The 17,023-nt window shown below is 47.4% G+C and overlaps 1 protein-coding gene across 1 annotated transcript; it reads right to left on the bottom strand.

The window, feature by feature from the left end:
* Positions 1 to 1,043: 1,043 nt before the first annotated feature.
* On the bottom strand, positions 1,044 to 12,081 carry LOC148129492 (uncharacterized). Its single transcript, XM_087943704.1, has 3 exons — positions 12,005 to 12,081; positions 10,053 to 10,107; positions 1,044 to 1,485 (listed from the first exon to the last, which is right to left on the bottom strand). Exons 1-3 carry the CDS (start codon positions 12,079 to 12,081, stop codon positions 1,138 to 1,140), a joined length of 480 nt encoding a protein of 159 aa, XP_087799830.1. The 3' UTR covers positions 1,044 to 1,137.
* Between the last annotated feature and the right edge of the window lie 4,942 nt (positions 12,082 to 17,023).

Genomic DNA, 17,023 nt, shown 5'->3' with positions numbered 1-17,023 from the left:
CATGAATTCTTTCCCTAAAATGTGAGTTCTAATCCTGCAGCACTCCTGAAAGTTGGCTGAATGACTTTCGACCAATAACTGAAATAGGGTGACTTGTCTTCCGGTAATAGGCACGTTGAATTCAACTCCTCCAATATTCGCGAAAGACTGCTGAATGTCTTTGGGCCAATCTTCAGGATGTTATGAGTTCTAGTTCTCCAATAGGCACAGAAGCTTTCCTTCCTTCCTTCCTTCCTTCCTTCCTCCCTTCCTTCTTCCTCCTCCCTCCCTCCCTCCCTCCCTCCATCCCTGTTTCTTTCTCTCTTCCTCTCTCTCCTTTCTTCCTCCCCTGGGAGAAGGCCATCTCAGTGACCTTAGGCCAATCATTTTTTTTTCAGGTCTACGAAAGAGGCAAACGGAAACCATTTCTGGAAACCTTGCCAAAAAAAGGGAGGTGGATTTCTTCAAGAATTGGGCCCAACTGAACGGAAGAAGAGCAACGGATGACGAAGATGGAAGGGACCCTTGTCAGTGCATCATGTCCTGGCTGGGACCACAGAGAGGCTGGGCAGAGGCCCCCTCGACTCCCAAGCAGACCAAAGACCCCCAACTGCGTGATATCAAGTCAGCGACCGAAGTGGGTCCCCAGCCATTTCACTGGGCAATTGCTGAATGAGCCACAATCACTTGATGCTGCCCCATATTGTCCCCACAACCCATGAATAGGAACCGAAGTAATCTGGGCATTCTGGGAGTTGAAGTCCCCACACCTCAAAAGTCGCCAAGTTGGAGAAACACCCATTTGAGGCTCCCCGACTCCAGATGTCTGCGGGGAGCTGACTTTCCCCAGCAGAAAAATCAAAATAAAAAAGGAAGAAACGGACCATGGGTATTCAGGAGACCCACTGAACATACGGGAACCCATGAGGGCATCTCTGCCACCCTGCCCCGACTCCTGGCACCACACCGGTAGAATCCCACCCCTGGACTGGTGGTAAAGAAGAAGTCTACCTGGACTCATTTGGATTTGATTCATAATTTATTCTTAATAAATGTGCCAAGACAAATCATGATAGTTAGTGACTCCTGAGCCCCCTTCATTCCGGCTGCCGGCGGCCCAACTGGGCACAAGTCAGAGGTTCACGGTGCCCCCCTCCTCTATTTGAGCTTCCTCTTGCGCCCTCTGCCCCACGCCGGGTCTGGCTGTTCACTGTCGGCGATTTCATAGACGGTGATGCGCAGTTTGTCCGAGCCCCACTTCTTCAGGTTCGGGGGCTCCCTCTCCTTCCCTGCCTTGCCGCCCAGGGTGCCCTGACGGGTGCGCACCTCACTCAGGAAATGCTCCAGTTCGTGCTCCATGCAGGCCAGCTGGTGGGCATACACCTGGAGGGTGGGGTTGCCGCCCGGAGAAGTGGATCCACACTCGGGCTGGGATGGGACGAGGACCTGAGACTGGTAGCTGGACGATTGGTCCCCGTCTTCTTCTGGACAGGACGCCTGGACCTCCTGCCCCAAAGAGGAAGAATGAGGAGAGGCATGTTCGAATCAATTAATCAACAACCAGTTGTAATTTCTCTGTTTTAAGAAATAAATTTTATTAAGTTTTCAAATTTTAAAAACATAAAACAAAAGTTTATACATTGTTATCAACATCAAGACCTCTTTTGCATCTCCTCACATTTTTCAGTATATGTATTTACTTATTCCTTTAACATTACATCTTACTCTTGCTTTATAAATCAATATCTTTTATCCTTACATATCAATCTTCTCCATGGTATATTTACATATTTACACATTCCCTCATTCTTTTTACTAATTGCCATTTTATTTTATTTTTATTTCTAAACCACTCATCCCAGGCATCCCAGGCCCTATAATAAATTGAATCTTTTCATCGTTAGCCTGTCCATCTCTATACAATCTATTATTATTTTTTATAACCATGCCTCCCGGTGGAACCCTTTTTTTCCTTCCAGAGTTGTGCGTACGAAATCCTTGCAGCTGTTAATATGCTTAACATGATATATCTATCTGTTTTATTGCATTTTTGTGTAATTATAGCTAATAAAAATATTTCCGGATTAAGTTCAATTTTCTGATTCGTTCTCTCTCTGTCTGTCTATCTATCAATCCATCCATTTATTATTTCCATTTATTATCTATTATCTCTATTATCCATCTAGCTACAGATTCTATCTATCTATCTATCTATCTATCTATCTATCTATCTATCTATCTATCTATCTATCTATCTATCTATCTATCTATCTATCTATCTATCTACCGATCTACTGATCAATCAACTATCATCTCTTTCTTTCTCTTTCCTTTTCTTTTTCTCTTTCCTTTCTCTTTCCTTTCTTTCTCTCTTTTTCTATCTATCTATATCTATATCTATCTATCTATCTATCTATCTATCTATCTATCTATCTATCTATCTATCTATCTATCTATCTATCTATCTATCTATCTATCTATCTATCTATCTATCTATCCATTCATCCACCTATCTATATCGGGATCTATCTATCTATCTATCTATCTATCTATCTATCTATCTATCTATCTATCTATCTATCTATCTATATCGGGATCTATCTATCTATCTATCTATCTATCTATCTATCTATCTATCTACCGATCTACTGATCAATCAACTATCATCTCTTTCTTTCTCTTTCCTTTTCTTTTTCTCTTTCCTTTCTCTTTCCTTTCTTTCTCTCTTTCTATCTATCTATATCTATATCTATCTATCTATCTATCTATCTATCTATCTATCTATCTATCTATCTATCTATCTATAAATCTATTGATCAGTCAACTATCATCTCTTTCTTTTCTTTCTTTCTCTTTTTTCTTTCTCTCTCTCTCTCTCTTTCTCTCTGTCTTGGAGTTGGAGGGGACCTTGGAGGTCTTCTAGTCCAGCTCCCTTATACTCCCTTATACTGTCCAGGTCAAATGGTTGTCCAATCTCTTCTTAAAAACTTCCAAGGTTGGAGCCGTTCCCTTGAGTAATTGCTCTCACTGTCAAGAAATTTCTCCTCAGTTGTAGGTCGCATTGCTCTTTGACGATCTTCCTGCCCTCCGATGCTTCAGAGAATGGCCCCACCCTGTCTTCTTCTCCGTGGCAGCCCCCTCAAGTACAACTCAGTCCTCCAGCGGTTGGGTCCCCAGCCTTACCTCCCAATGTTTCTCTGCTCCCTCGTCCCACTCCTGCGTGCACTGGTTTCTCTTCAGGCACAAGCAGCGGATGGCATAGAAGACGAACAACCAAATGGCGCCAATGCTACTGAGCAGAGCCAGGGTGGACAGCCAGGGGCCCCCACTCTCGACGCTGCTGTGCCGATATCGCAGTTGCTGCTCACAAGGGCCGTTTGCGCCCTGGCTCTCCCCGTTGCACAGGGGCCCGTCTAGCAGTGACCAGGCCATGACCAGGAACCAAGAGTCTCTCCGGACATCCATGGCCCCTGCTGGGCTCCCACTGAAACATTCCGGAACCTCTTGAGTAGGGGGCAAGGCTCCCATTATGAGTTGGCTGCCCTGATGTTCTCCATGGGCAACCGAGAACAACAGGTTCTAAGCCAGCATTGGGGCTAAGCCAGGTGTGATGACCCAAAGGGGCGTGGCACAAAAGCAACAAAGTCACAAAAAATAGTTAAAGTCCCTTTAATGCCTCCAACCTGGCCCCCAATGTCCAGTTATCATTGGCTGGAGATCAAACACTCCCAAGAACAGTTTTCAAAGGGAAGAAATTCCAACCAAACTCAAAGTACATGTAAATTATAAATAAAAACCAACACAACACAATCACACTGCAGCAATTCACGAGACAGGGCGGGATAAGGGATTGAAGACGTCAAAAGACACTTGGGAGGACGCCAGAACTCAGATAAGACTTGACAAACCGGAATAATTTCACGCTTTGCTTCCAGCAACTTTGCCCTGCGCAGTTTGACTTTTTAAACAGTCCTCCCAGCAGCAGCCAATGAAGGGGATCAGGGCCCTTTCCTCCCCACCGTAAACCACACAACTCACGTTTCTCCCTTATCTGCTCCCCCTGTGTGCCCTAGGATGAAGAGGGATGGGCCTGGGTCTTCCTCTGAATGCCCATCCGGCCTCTGCCCTTCCCCAGTTTCCTCCACAACCACCGGAGCCCCCTCCCACTCCCTGTCAGCTGATCCATCTCTCCCTCTGAATCAGACTCCAACTGAGGCATGACACAAGGATGCTGCCCATTGGGACACCTTAGTACACTTTTTTGAGGGGAAAACTTAAGGATTTACAGATTAACAGAGTTGGAAGGGACCTTGAAGCTCATCTAGTCCAACCCCACCCCCACCCCAAGCCCAAGCAGGAGACGGTACACCATTGGATCTCCTGAGTTTCCTTCATAGCTGCCTTTCAGGACTCCAAATTCAACCCAGAGGCCAAGCATTGAAAATAAAAGGGATGTGGGAGCTTCCGGTTTGTCGGCCGCGAGCGGCAGGGATTTGCGGCTGCGCGATCCCTGCCGCGCTAGCCGCTTTTTGGGGCTCCGACCCAGCCGGGTGCGGAGCTAGGCTGCCCTGCAGGGGCAGCTGAAGGTAGGGGGATCCGGAGAAGGGTTTGGGGTGCTGCAGACCCCCCCCTGGCCGGCAGAACCCCTTTTCCCAGGACGGTGCAGCGGCGGTCCGTAATGGCTGCCACAAAGAAGCTGGCAGCCGGGTAAGAATGCGCAGGAGGAAGTGGAGAAAGTGATTGAGAGGAGAAAGTTTTTCTTGGCTCCTAGGACTCTAAGACATATTTAATAAAATTCCTGAAAAGTATGACTTTCTGAATAATACCTGCCAGAAGAGGAAAAAAAGCGGCTGCTTGAAGGTGCTGAAAGGATAGCTTTCCTCTTTTCCCACGGAATAAATAACTGGATATTAAGAAACCTATTTTTTAGGTGGAAATTGGTTTTAAGCGATGAGTGGGAAGAGAGAGGATTAAAAGAAAATATTTGTATGCTAAGATTTGTTGGAGCAGATGCCTTAAGGATTTGAAGACTAGAATATATTGTAACAAGACTTTAAACAGATTTGGACTTTCTTTCTCTTTGATTGATATCACCCCAGAAGGAGAAAGTGAGAACTCTGCCTTGGTTTGGACTGATTGATAACTTTGGGACTGTTTTATCTTTTTTATTTTCTTTTGAATATTCTGGTTGTTGTAAGAAGAAAGAAGGAGAAAAGAAAAGAAAAGATTTATAATGGCTCTTTCTGTTGAGGAACTAAGAAATGGTGTGGAAGAAGCTTTCCTTTTCTTAGAAATGGCGCTTACTAATTATCAACAAAAATTACAACAGATGAAGACAGCAGAGGAACAAGAAAGAAAGGAAGGAGCCATCTTTAATGAATCACAGAATTTGATCCAGAAAAAAAGAAGAGAGAAAGAAAAGAAAAGAAGAGAAAAGAAGAAAACTAAAGGATTTAAGGACTTAAGATCTAAAAAAACATTTAAGAAAGGGAAAAATAAAGTGCAAAACCAATATGATGATTGTAAACAAAGGGGAAAAGAAATACGACAGAGAAGGGAAGCCGGTAAGGCAGAGGCTAGAAGAAGGGGGTAGAAAGGTTTGTTGGGAAAAGAAAGAAAGGGAAAAGGTGGAGAAAAGCTACAACGTTTTGAAATTAAATGGAAAAAAGGAATTTTTATGGATAATGGATAAAGTAAAAAGATTTTGCAAGGTACATAAGATGAGATGGTAGTATTGCAATGATTTAAGAGTTGATAAGAGATTAAAATGTTAAAATGTTTAAAAATGATTGGTTTTAAAACTTAATAATAGGAGGGGTTTAGAATATTGTTTTAATTAAAGAGTTTAATAAAATTATGGTATTGATGTTATTATGAAATTTTTATTATAGTATTTCTTTTTAGTATCTGGATTTATTCTCTAATTATGCACTTAATTGTGTTGGATGTATTAGTTAGATAGAATGTACCAAGCAAAATCTGATTGGGTATTAGATATTATTTTAAAGATTAATTTGATTAACTTAGGGGGAGATAGAAAGGCATCATACTCTGATTAATGATTTCAGGAGAAACTGATTTTCTTTTTTTTTCATAAGGGATGAGACAAAGGGATGATAAAAATGGACAAAAGATACAAATATAATGATTTAAACTAAGATGATTAATTAAGGTAGAATTAAGAAGTGTGAAATATGTGGAGAAGTTAATATAGAAGGCTTAGAATGGTAAATAAAATAAGTAATGATATGTAAGATGAGCATGAATATAATTGAAGTCCATGAAGAGAGAGACACCTGGGTCCAAGTTACTTTCCAAAAAGATATTTTTTTTATGTTTTGTGTGTTGTGTGTATATGTCTTTTTTGGGGGAGAATTGGTAAAAACTTGTAGAAATATAGAATGAGAATAATGGTAACTAAGTCAGAAAGAAACAGATGAAATAATAATAATGATATTGAATAAGAGTAAAGAGAAGTAAAGAGAAATTGAATAAGAGGTTTTGGTATATTATATGGAAATGGTTTAAAACAGAATCATAATTTATCTGACTTGTTAAATGTACAAGGGAAAAAGGTTTAAACATGTAATGAATAATGATAATTTGTGTGTTTTAAAAATTAATAAAACTTGTTTTAAAAAAAAATAAAAAAAAATAAAAAAATAAAAAAGAAAATAAAAGGGAAGTTGAAACTCACAACTTAATTGGAACAGCCAGCCAAATCCACCATGGTTTCTCTAGGCCCACTCTGTCCCTAGCTTCTATGGCCCGGTTGGGTCCTCTGCTCAGGGTCTTCCTTCCCCACTTATTTTTCTATCTCTGCAAATCCTGGAGTTCCCCTAAAGGGGATGGTGGGAGAATTGTACTTTTAAACATGCAAGATTCAATGTCAATCTTTCCAGGTAGACCAGACCGGAAACATGATCAGGTGACTTTATTGTAAGGCTACATTCACAGGCGTTTTAGAAGTTTGAAAGTACAAATCTCCCATTGCCCCCTTTATACTATGATAAGTCTAAGTGTTGTATATAATGTTTTATGCTGAATGTATTTTACAAGGACTATGTTAATGATATCCCAATTGCTGTATGTACATTGGGAGCTTATGCACCAGAAACAAATTATCTTCTCTTCTCTTCTTTTATTCCTATTCCTGTTCTCTTCTCTTCTTTTATTCCTATTCCTATTCCTATTCCTGTTCTCTTCTCTTCTCTTCTCTTATTCCTATTCCTGTTCTCTTCTCTTCTCTTCTCTTCTCTTATTCCTATTCCTGTTCTCTTCTCTTCTCTTCTTTTATTCCTATTCCTGTTCTCTTCTCTTCTCTTCTTTTATTCCTATTCCTGTTCTCTTCTCTTCTTTTATTCCTATTCCTGTTCTCTTCTCTTATTCTTATTCCTATTCCTATTCCTATTCCTATTCCTGTTCTCTTCTCTTCTCTTCTCTTCTCTTCTCTTCTCTTCTCTTTCTTCTCTTATTCCTATTCCTCTTCTCTTCTCTTCTCTTCTCTTCTCTTCTCTTCTCTTCTCTTCTCTTCTCTTCTTCCTATTCCTATTCCTGTTCTCTTCTCTTCTCTTCTTTTATTCCTATTCCTGTTCTCTTCTCTTCTTTTATTCCTATTCCTATTCCTGTTCTCTTCTCTTCTCTTCTTTTATTCCTATTCCTCTTCTCTTCTCTTCTCTTCTCTTCTCTTCTCTTCTCTTCTCTTCTCTTCTCTTCCCTTCCCTTCCCTTCCCTTCCCTCCCCTCCCCTCCCATCCCATCCCATTCCTTCCAATATTTATTACAATATAATGCATTCACTTTAGATGCTCCGAGTAGGTTGTGACAATACTAAGCCAATGGGGAAAACGTGGAAGGTAAATTTGTAGTGGCAGCAGGAGATATGAAGAAAACCTACTGGTGAATTAAGGTGTGTGTCCACTGTACCTGCGTATACATGGGGGGGGGGGGCACCCTGTTTGCAAAGTAGTAAATAAAATGACCATTGTTTTCTCTTGGAAGTTTTGGCTGGTGATGATTTATTTCCAAACTAGACAACGAATTTCACATATCTGACTATTCTCTAGGCAGCGACTCCTCCTCTTGGTTCACCCTTATTTCCCACAATTCCCCAGCCATCATACTTCAAGATAGGTGGACTTCAACTCCCAAGATTCCCCAGCCAGCATGCTTTAAGATATTGGACTTCAACTCCCAGAATTCCCTAGCCAAAGTGGCTGGCTGGGGGAATTCTGGGAGTTGAAGTCCACCCATCTTAAAGTCGCCAGAAACCCTCTGCTAGAGTCTGAATGGCTAACAGGCAAGCAAAATTGGGGGGGGCAGTTTCTCTCCTACGGGGGGGACCTCGGATATTCATCGGGGGGAATGGGGAGGGCTGACTCACATCAGGGGTCCCATCAGGTTTGGTAGGAGCAGCTCTTCCTTTTGACTTTAAAAATGGGCTCTGGTGCCTGGAGGGCTGCTTCCAGCCGAAAAGCAAGGATGCCTCTTAGATTACTTTGAGCTGGGGGGTGGGGGGTGGGGGGTTGGGAAACATGAAACCCCCAGGGGTGTCAAGCGATTGTGGCACCTGCCCCCCCCCTTCCTGGGTGCTGCCCTTTGAATTCTCCCAGCACTTATCAAATATTTGCAGCAGGCTAATCATTAACCAGCTGCCCTTTATGAGCAGACGGGGCCCGTTGGGTGGAGCTGATGTGACTTTGCCCGTTTCCTGGAAGGGGGGGGGGACTCTCTACCCAGCAGCAGCCACAGAAGTGCAGCACCAGGCTGGGAGCCCTTTGGGGAAGGTAAGGTGCCCCTTGGGGGACTGAAACATTGTTCCTTCCTTCCTTCCCTTACACTCCTTCCTTCCTTCCCTTTCACTCTTCCTTCCTTCCCTTTCACTCCTTCCTTCCTTTCATTCCTCCATTCCTTCCCTTTCACTCCTTCCTTCCTTTCATTCCTCCATTCCTTCCCTTTCACTCCTTCCTCCCTTCCCTTTCATTCCTTCTTTCCCTTTCACTCTTCCTTCCCTTTCACTCCTTCCTTCCTTCCCTTTCATTCCTCTATTCCCTTTTACTCTTCCTTTCTTCCCTTTCACTCCTTCCTTCCTTCCCTTTCACTCTTCCTTCCTTCCCTTTCACTCCTTCCTTCCCTTTCATTCCTCCATTCCTTCCCTTTCAGTCCTTCCTTCCCTTTCATTCCTCCATTCCTTCCCTTTCACTCCTTCCTCCCTTCCCTTTCATTCCTCCATTCCTTCCCTTTCACTTCTTCCTTCCCTTTCACTCCTTCCTCCCTTCCCTTTCATTCCTCCATTCCTTCCCTTTCACTCCTTCCTTCCCTTTCACTCCTTCCTTCCTTTCCTTTCACTCCTCCATTCCTTCCCTTTCATTCCTCCATTCCTTCCCTTTCACTCCTTCCTTCCCTTTCACTCCTTCCTTTCCCTTCCCTTCCCTTTGTATTTTTCTTTCTTTCCTTCCTTCTTCCTTTCCTTCCTCCCTCCCTCCCTCATCTCTTTCCTTCCTTTTTGTCCTCCTTTGCTTCCTTATTCCCTCTTTCCCTTCTTTTTTTCTTCTTCCGCCATCCCTTCTTTCTTCTTCCTCCCTCCCTCTCTCCCTTCTCTATCTTTTCCTTCCCTAGAGTGAAAAATAAGAAATGTCCCCTTTCTGATTTCCTTCCGGTGGGAGAAAAGGAGAAAGGGGAGGTTTAGATTCCAGACCTTCGCTTGACTTAGAAAAAGGAAGATTCTTTAAAAAAAAAAAAAAAGTTTTCTGTCACCTGTAAATCTTCCCTTTTGGGCTGCATTTTGAGTTACCCATGAAAAATCAGCCGGAAAGTAGGGAAGCTGGATCAGTTAATCCAGGGGTGTCCAACCTTGGCAACTTTAAGGCTTGTGGACTTCAGCTCCCAGAATTCCTCAGCCAGCAAAGCTGGCTGAGGAATTCTGGGAGCTGAAGTCCACAAGCCTTAAAGTTGCCAAGGTTGGACACCCCTGAGTTAATCAGTCATTCCGTTTTGTCCTTACAACATCCCTAAGAGGTAGACCAGGTTAAGCTTGGACAAGGGAAGGCCCCCATTTCCTGGGTTCAAACTCACGTGGGGAGAGTCCAATTTATTCCAGCCACAGCAGCCCCCACTGCACGGCTGCCTTCTTCATCGGTTGGGACAGCAGTTGGGAATTCTCAGCCAGCTTGGGACTTATGGGTGGTGAAGGCCATGGAAGAACAGGCTGTAGAAGGTGTTGGAGCAACTTTGGAGGGGGTTGGAAAGTTTATCTCTCTGAATTTGGGTCACCACACTATAAAAAAAGACGTTGAGACTCCGGAAAGAGTGCAGAGAAGAGCAACCAGGATGATGAGGGGACTGGAGGCTCAAACATACGAAGAACGGTTACAGGAACTGGGCCTGGCTAGTCCAGGGAAGAGAAGGACCAGGGGAGACAGGAGAGCAGCCTTCTAGTATTTGAGGGGCTGCCCCAAAGAAGAAGGGGTTGACTTATTTTCCAAAGCATCTGAAGGCAGGACAAGAAGCAAAGGATGGAAACTGAACAAGGAGAGACTCAACCTGGAAATAAGGAGGAATTTCCTGACAGGGAGAACATTCAACCCATGGAACAGAAGTTGCCTTCGGAAGTTGTGGGAGCTTCATCCCTGGAGGCTTTCAAGAAGAGGCTGGGCTGCCCATCTGTCAGAAATGGTGTGGGGTCTCCTGCTTGGGCGGGGGGTTGGACTAGATGACCTACAAGGTCCCTTCCAACTCTGTTAACCTGATAACCCCATGATGAAATCCAGACTAGAAGAGGGTGGCTACTTCCCGTTGCCTTAATAGGCCAATTTTCATCCATCCTACATTGGAAACAAAGATTGGGGAACGGTTGCAGGAACCGGGCATGGCTAGTCTAGGGAAGAGAAGGACCAGGGGAGACAGGAGACCAGCCTTCCAATATTTGAGGGGCTGCCTCAGAGAGGAGGAAGGGGGTCAAGCTATTCTCTAAAGCCCCTGAAGGCCAGACAAGGAATAATGAATGGAAAGTGATCAAGGAGAGATTCAACCTGGAAATAAGGAGGAATTTCCTGACAGTGAGGACAATCAACCCATGGAACAGAAGTTGCCTTCAGAAGTTGTGGGAGCTTCATCCCTGGAAGCTTTTCAAGAAGAGATTGGTCTGCCATCTGTCAGAAATGGTCTAGGGTCTCCTGCTTGGGTGGGGTGGGGGTGGACTAGATGACATCCATGGTCCCTTTCCACCTCTGTTATTCTGAATTGCCCCGCTGCCAACGGCAGGGCTTGCTTCTGGGCGCTTCAGGCCCCACGCACGCCAGGGTCAGAGTCCGACGGCAGGTGGGGCAAGGATGGCCCTGGGCACGGCTGCCAAGTGGGAAGGGCGAGGTTCTTCCTGGGGGGCAGGAGTGTCACCGGAGGGGGGGGGGCTCAACCTGTCCAGGGTTAGCCAGCCAGGTGTGGAAGACAGGAACTCAAGACCATCGCTGTGCCAAGCAAGACCCCGGCAGGGTGTCCCCTCTGCCCACCCAAGAGGAGAACGGGGGCACGGGGGCAGACCTGGGTGCCAGGACCGAACGGGGTCTCCTCCTCAGCCCCTCCTGAGCCAAACGGAGAGAGAATCTCACACGGGAAAGCCACAACTGGAACCAGAGGGGGGAAGGGGTGATGTGGAAGCCGAGGGTGGTATTCAGCGGTTTGGACCGGTTTTAGAGAACCGGTAGCGGAAATTTGGTGTAGTTTGAAGAACCGCCTCTGACTGGCCCCGCCAACCCCACCTATTCTCCACTTCCCATTGAGTCCAGGCTGATCGGCTGGGTCTCCTTTGGTTGCCCTGCACAGGAGAACGGAGCTGGAAAGCAGGTCAGTGGGATGGGGAGGGAAGGGGGATTTGGCAGTATATCCTTCCCAGCAGTGGGGGTATTCGATCGGTTCCGCCCGGTTCGGGAGAGCCAGTAGCGGCGCTGAGCAGTGGAGACCAAGCCGGTTCTCTTCGCTGCTCTGCGTCTCGCCCACCCGCCTGCCCGGGCTCCCATACTTACTTTTACGGCCAGAATTCAAAGCGCAGCTGCTTTGCGCGGCGCAGAAAAGCGCCGCGCAAGGCAGCTGCGGCAGTGACCAGCATCGTGCAGGCTTGCAGGAGGCAAGTTCGAACCCCTCTGCGCCTGCGCAAAGCGCGTGTTTGGCGTCCACGTGCACGCAAAGTGTGTGCAGGCACACCAAGCGCCGCCACCGAGCCACGCCCACCGAACTGGTGGCAACTTTATTTGAATGCCACCCCTGATCCTTCCCCTGGAGTGAGGAGGGAATGGGGATTTTGCAGTATCCTTCCCCTGCCACGGCCACCAAACCACACCATGCCCAGCAAGCCATGCCCACAGAACTGGTCATAAAAAGAATTTGAATGTGGCATGAACTGGCAACGAGCATGGACTCACCTGGCTGCCCGGTTTTTCTTCTTCCACAGGTGAGCATCTGGAAGAGGCCCCAGCAGGGCTCCCCAGAATTGGAGGGGGGAGAGGGTTCCGGCGGGGGGGCTGCCCACCGAAGGAAGTGCCTATCGACTGTAACAGCAACTCCATGAGGAAGTTTGAGGCTGTTCCCATGGGGGGGCTGTTATTTTGGATGGGCACTCAAGAGCTGCTTCACGCCCCCCACCCACCCACCCCCCGTCCCGCCATCAGTCTGGACAAGAAGAAGAGTCCGATCTGTGACCCTCCCATCCACTGGATCATCAATGGAATGCAACCCACTGGATTGGGAATGGATGGGATCCGCTTGCATCGTAAACTGAGGCCATCCGCCGGATCACCCATGGATGCCATCCACTGGATCACATATCGGTGCAATCCGGCGGGTGGGTGAGAGGATGCAACTGGCTGGCTGGGTTGTGAACGGATGCAACCCGCCGGATCATAAATCGAGGCAATTCACTGGATCGAGTATGGATGGGATCCGGTGGGTGTAAATAAGAGGCCACCCGCTGGATGATGAATCGATGCAACACGCTGGGTGTCAACTCACTCGATCCTGAACGGATGCAAAGGGTTTGCCCAAGGAAAGGAAAGGGGGAGGGGCATTGTGAACCTGACTAGGGAAAATTCTGTAACTTGGAGCTGACGAGGCGTGTGAAACATTGACCAGCTGGCGAAGGTCTGAAAGGGGAGGCGGTGAGGAATCCTGAAGGGCCCTGGGGGTGTTGTATAAGGTAAAGGTAAAAGTGCCCCTTGCACATTCGTGCTAGTCGTTTCCGGCTCTAGGGGGCGTTGCTCATCTCCGTTACAAAGCCGAAGAGCCAGCGCTGTCCAAAGACGTCTCCGTGGTCATGTGGCCGGCAGGACTAAATGCTGAAGGCGCACGGAGGAACGCTGTTCCCTTCCCACCAAAGGGGTCCCTATTTTCCTACTTGCATTTTTTGTTAAACGTGCTTTCGAACTGCTAGGTTGGCAGAAGCTGCTGGGACAAGGAACAGGAGCTCCCTCCATGACGCGGCAATGCTAGGGATTTGAACCGCGGAACCGCCAACCTTTCTGATCGACACCCTCAGCATCTTAGCCGCTGGATGTGGTAGCTCACACAAAAGACAACAGAGGGAGACACACACTGGCCACCTCAAACTAACTACCTGGTGTTTGGAGAGGAAAGAGGAGGCTACCTACGTAAAATCTGGCACAAATGGCCTTGTTAGTACTTTAACGGTCACTGTACTAACCATGCATGAAATTTGCTGAGTATTAGTCACTCCAGTAGCCAAATCAGAGGCAGAGGAGGAGACGTGGGAGTCAGAGCAACGCATCAGGGCAACCTGAGAGCTCCAAGGGGGAAGAGGGAGTGTGTCTGGCTGAGAGAGAGGGGGGGGCAGAGGCAGGGCCTGGCCCGTCCGTCAGCCCTCAGTTGGCGAGTCAACTGCCCCCAGGTCTGGAGGTGGCTGTTGGGGAAGAGGAGGAACAGCCGGGTCCAGTGCCTGACGCTCGGAGGTGCAGAAGGCAGAGGAGAGGAGAGCGGTGGAAATCTATGGGCTGGTCCTGGGTTGGACTAGACGGCCTCCGAGGTCCCTTCCCACTCTATAAAAGGTTGTTGTGAAGGCGAAACTAAGTACAAGAACCGGAGACAAAAACTGCTGACATTTTAGCGACGCAACTTCAACCTTTCAAAACAGCCCCCAACATCCTAGAAAGGTTAGCGGCTGCCTTTTTCTCTCAAGAGACTTTGCAACTTCCCACGGTGGTCCTAGGATCGCCTAGTGGCCTCCTTTTCAAGGCAAAAAAAATGCTTAAGCCCGTGTTGGTGAACCTATGCCACGTTATGCCGGAAGTGGTATGCAGAGCCATTTCCCCAGGCACGCGAGAGGTCGCAGAGCCCCACTGCGCATGTGTGCGTGCGCCGCTGCCTGACAGCTGATTGTCAGGTATCTGGTGCGCACGCGCAGGGGGCGGAGGTGGGGTGCATAGGAGATGTATGTGCAGGTGTAGGGACGCACTGCAGGTGAGGGGATGGCGCGCACATGCGCAGGGGAAGTGGGGGGGCAGCATGCATTGCCTTCTGGGTGCTGGTATTGCGCAATTATCGCCATGGGAGCCAAAAAAAGCTTAGCCACCACTGGCTTAAGCGAATGTAAAAAAGCAGCCAGGCGCCACTAGGCACACTGCCCCCTGGTGGATCAGATAGGAATTGCTGTAACAAATCTCCAAGGGGGGGGGAAACATTCCTCAAAAATCAATCTGGAATTTAACAATAAATTGAATTAACAAACAAATAAATAAATTTTGGTCTTTGGTCTTTTCAGGTCAGGGATGATCTCACTCATGTATCCCGCTGGCTCACTTTGAAACAGCCGACCGCAAGTTGCATTGTGCGCGCGTGTATCTTAAAACTAAACCCAGTCATGGGGCCAATTAATAACTTACTTAGGCACTGTGGTGCTTTGTTTTCCCTTGAAAACTATGGTCAAAGTTCATACATCAATGTTTGCAATAGCCTTAAACCAGATTTGGAGGGAAAAAAAGCTCCCGCATTGCAGTCATAGAACCGTCTATTTCAGTGTTTTTCAAATTTAATCGCTTTAAAGACGTGGGGACTTCAACTCCCAGAATTCCCCAGCCAGCTGTGCCTCCATTTTACAACCTTCCTTGCCCCCGTTTTTAAGCGAATCGCTGCCGTTCTTAAATTAGTCCCCTGGTGGCTAAGGGAACCTGGCTTCCCCTATGGACTTGCCTTGTCAGAAAGGTTGCAAAAGGACCGTCGTAAATAGGAGCCAGTGGCCAAGCATCCTCATTTTGATCATGGGACTACGGGGATGCTGTGACAATCCATCGTAAGCGTGACAAAAAGATTTGTCCGTTTTTTTTCAGCACCGTTCTAACTTCAATCACTAAATGGTTGTAACTCCAAGGACTTCCTCTAATGGGTGGAAGCTTGTTCAAGAGGGATCCAACTTAGAGTATGACCTAGGAGAGATTTAACCTGGAAATAAGGAGAAACTTTCTGACGGGGAGAACAATCAACCCATGGAACAGAAGTTGCCCTCAGAAGTTGTGGCAGCGCCATCACGTGAGACTTTCAAGGAGAGATTGGACTGCCATTTGTCAGAAATGGTGTAGGGTCTCCCGCTTGGGTGCGGGGGGGGGGGTTGGACTAGATGACCTACAAGGTCCCTTCCAACTCTGATTATCTGTTATCTATATGTGTTTCTAAATCAGTTTTTCCCAGGTTTAGCCACTTTAAGATGGGTGGACGTGAACTCCCAGAATTCCCCAGCCAGCAGGATTTAAGGAGGGAGGGAATTCTGGGAGTTGAAGTCCACCCATCTTAAAGTTGGCAAGGTTGAGAAACACGGCTCTGAATCGTTCACTCGGGGTCTCATCTGGGCCAGCTTGGGGTCTCCTGAGGTTGCAGTGGGCGGCCACCTAAAGCGATCGGCCTCCTCCCCTCCCCGGCTGCGACTTTCATCTCCTTCCAGCCAGCTACAGCCTCAGCTTGGCTGCCTTGGCTCAAAAGGGGTTTCCAGCTGGGATCTCTTTGCGCTGGCACCACGTCACGTGGCACGGATGCAGCTGAAGGGCCAGAGGTGAGAGCCCAGATGTGGAGGGCTGCCGTCCAAATTTCCCTTCTCCGCTCTTGGATGGGCCAAGACAGAGAACTCCTGGGGAACGAAAGCTCCTTGGAGGCTGCAGGAGTCTCCTGAGGTGCCCTATGGATTTGGGGGGGGCTGCAACCACCCTACCCCATTAGAGAGCGAAAAGGGGTTAGGGTTTGACCCAGAGGTGGTATCCAGCCGGTTCTGGATTCTGGTAGCGGAAACTTTGAGTAGTTCGGAGAACCGGCAAATCCCACCTCTGACTGGCCCGGCCCCCATCTCTTCTCTGCCTCCCATTGAGTCCCAGCTGATCGGCTGGGTCTTCTTTGGTTGCCCTGCATGGGAGAATGGTGCTGGAAAGCAGGTTAGTGGGGTGGGGAGGGAAGGGGGATTTTGCAGTATCCTTCCCCTGCCACGCCCACCAAGCAATACCACGTCCACCAAGCTACGTCCACAGAACCAGTAGCAAAAAAATTTGAATGCCCCCACTGGTTGGAGCACCCCCTCCAGGGGTGGGTTTCTACCAGTTCGCACCTATTCGCACCTAGAACCGGTTGTTAACATTCTAAGCAGTTGGGAGAACCGGTTGTTAGAAGAAATTACTGGGCTAATCCTGTAAGGAAGGCAGGAAGGAAACATTCTGGTGTTGCTTACAGAAACTGCCTCTCCGTTAACCCTTATTATGTTCTTGGCAGGACTAGACATCCTGTCTCTGGAACTTCTCTGGAGGCTTTTTTCCCCTTTGCTTGTGTGGAGTGACCATTCAAAGTTACAATGGCACTGAAAGAAGTGACTTATGGCCATTTTTCACACTTACGACTGTTGCAGCATCCCCACCGTCACGAGAGGCCAGGCGAGGAGATGCATGCCTCGGTGTGAGTGATGTTGAGTTGGCCACACCCAGCCAATAACATGACCCCCAAGCCACGCCCACCCAGTCACATGACCACCAAGCCACACCCGCCACCTAAGCCACACCCACAGAACCGGT

The sequence above is a fragment of the Notechis scutatus genome, chromosome 14 (genome assembly GCF_049901735.1).
Source record: "Notechis scutatus isolate UNSWTSFEM ecotype Mainland chromosome 14, rNotScu1.2, whole genome shotgun sequence".
Classification (NCBI taxonomy): domain Eukaryota; kingdom Metazoa; phylum Chordata; class Lepidosauria; order Squamata; family Elapidae; genus Notechis; species Notechis scutatus.
The sequence above is the reverse complement of the archived record's forward strand: the minus strand, read 5'-3'. Positions and strand labels throughout refer to the sequence as shown.

Bases quoted from the DNA above. Each gene is read 5' to 3' on its own strand.
- LOC148129492 (XM_087943704.1), bottom strand. From the start codon at position 12,081: ATGCTGGTCACTGCCGCAGCTGCCTTGCGCGGCGCTTTTCTGCGCCGC. The intron at 10,108-12,004 runs GTAAAAGTAAGT...CAACCGATGAAG, and splicing joins CTGCGCTTTGAATTCTGGCC to AAGGCAGCCGTGCAGTGGGG. The intron at 1,486-10,052 runs GTGAGTTTGAAC...TCTTTGGGGCAG, and splicing joins ATAAATTGGACTCTCCCCAC to GAGGTCCAGGCGTCCTGTCC.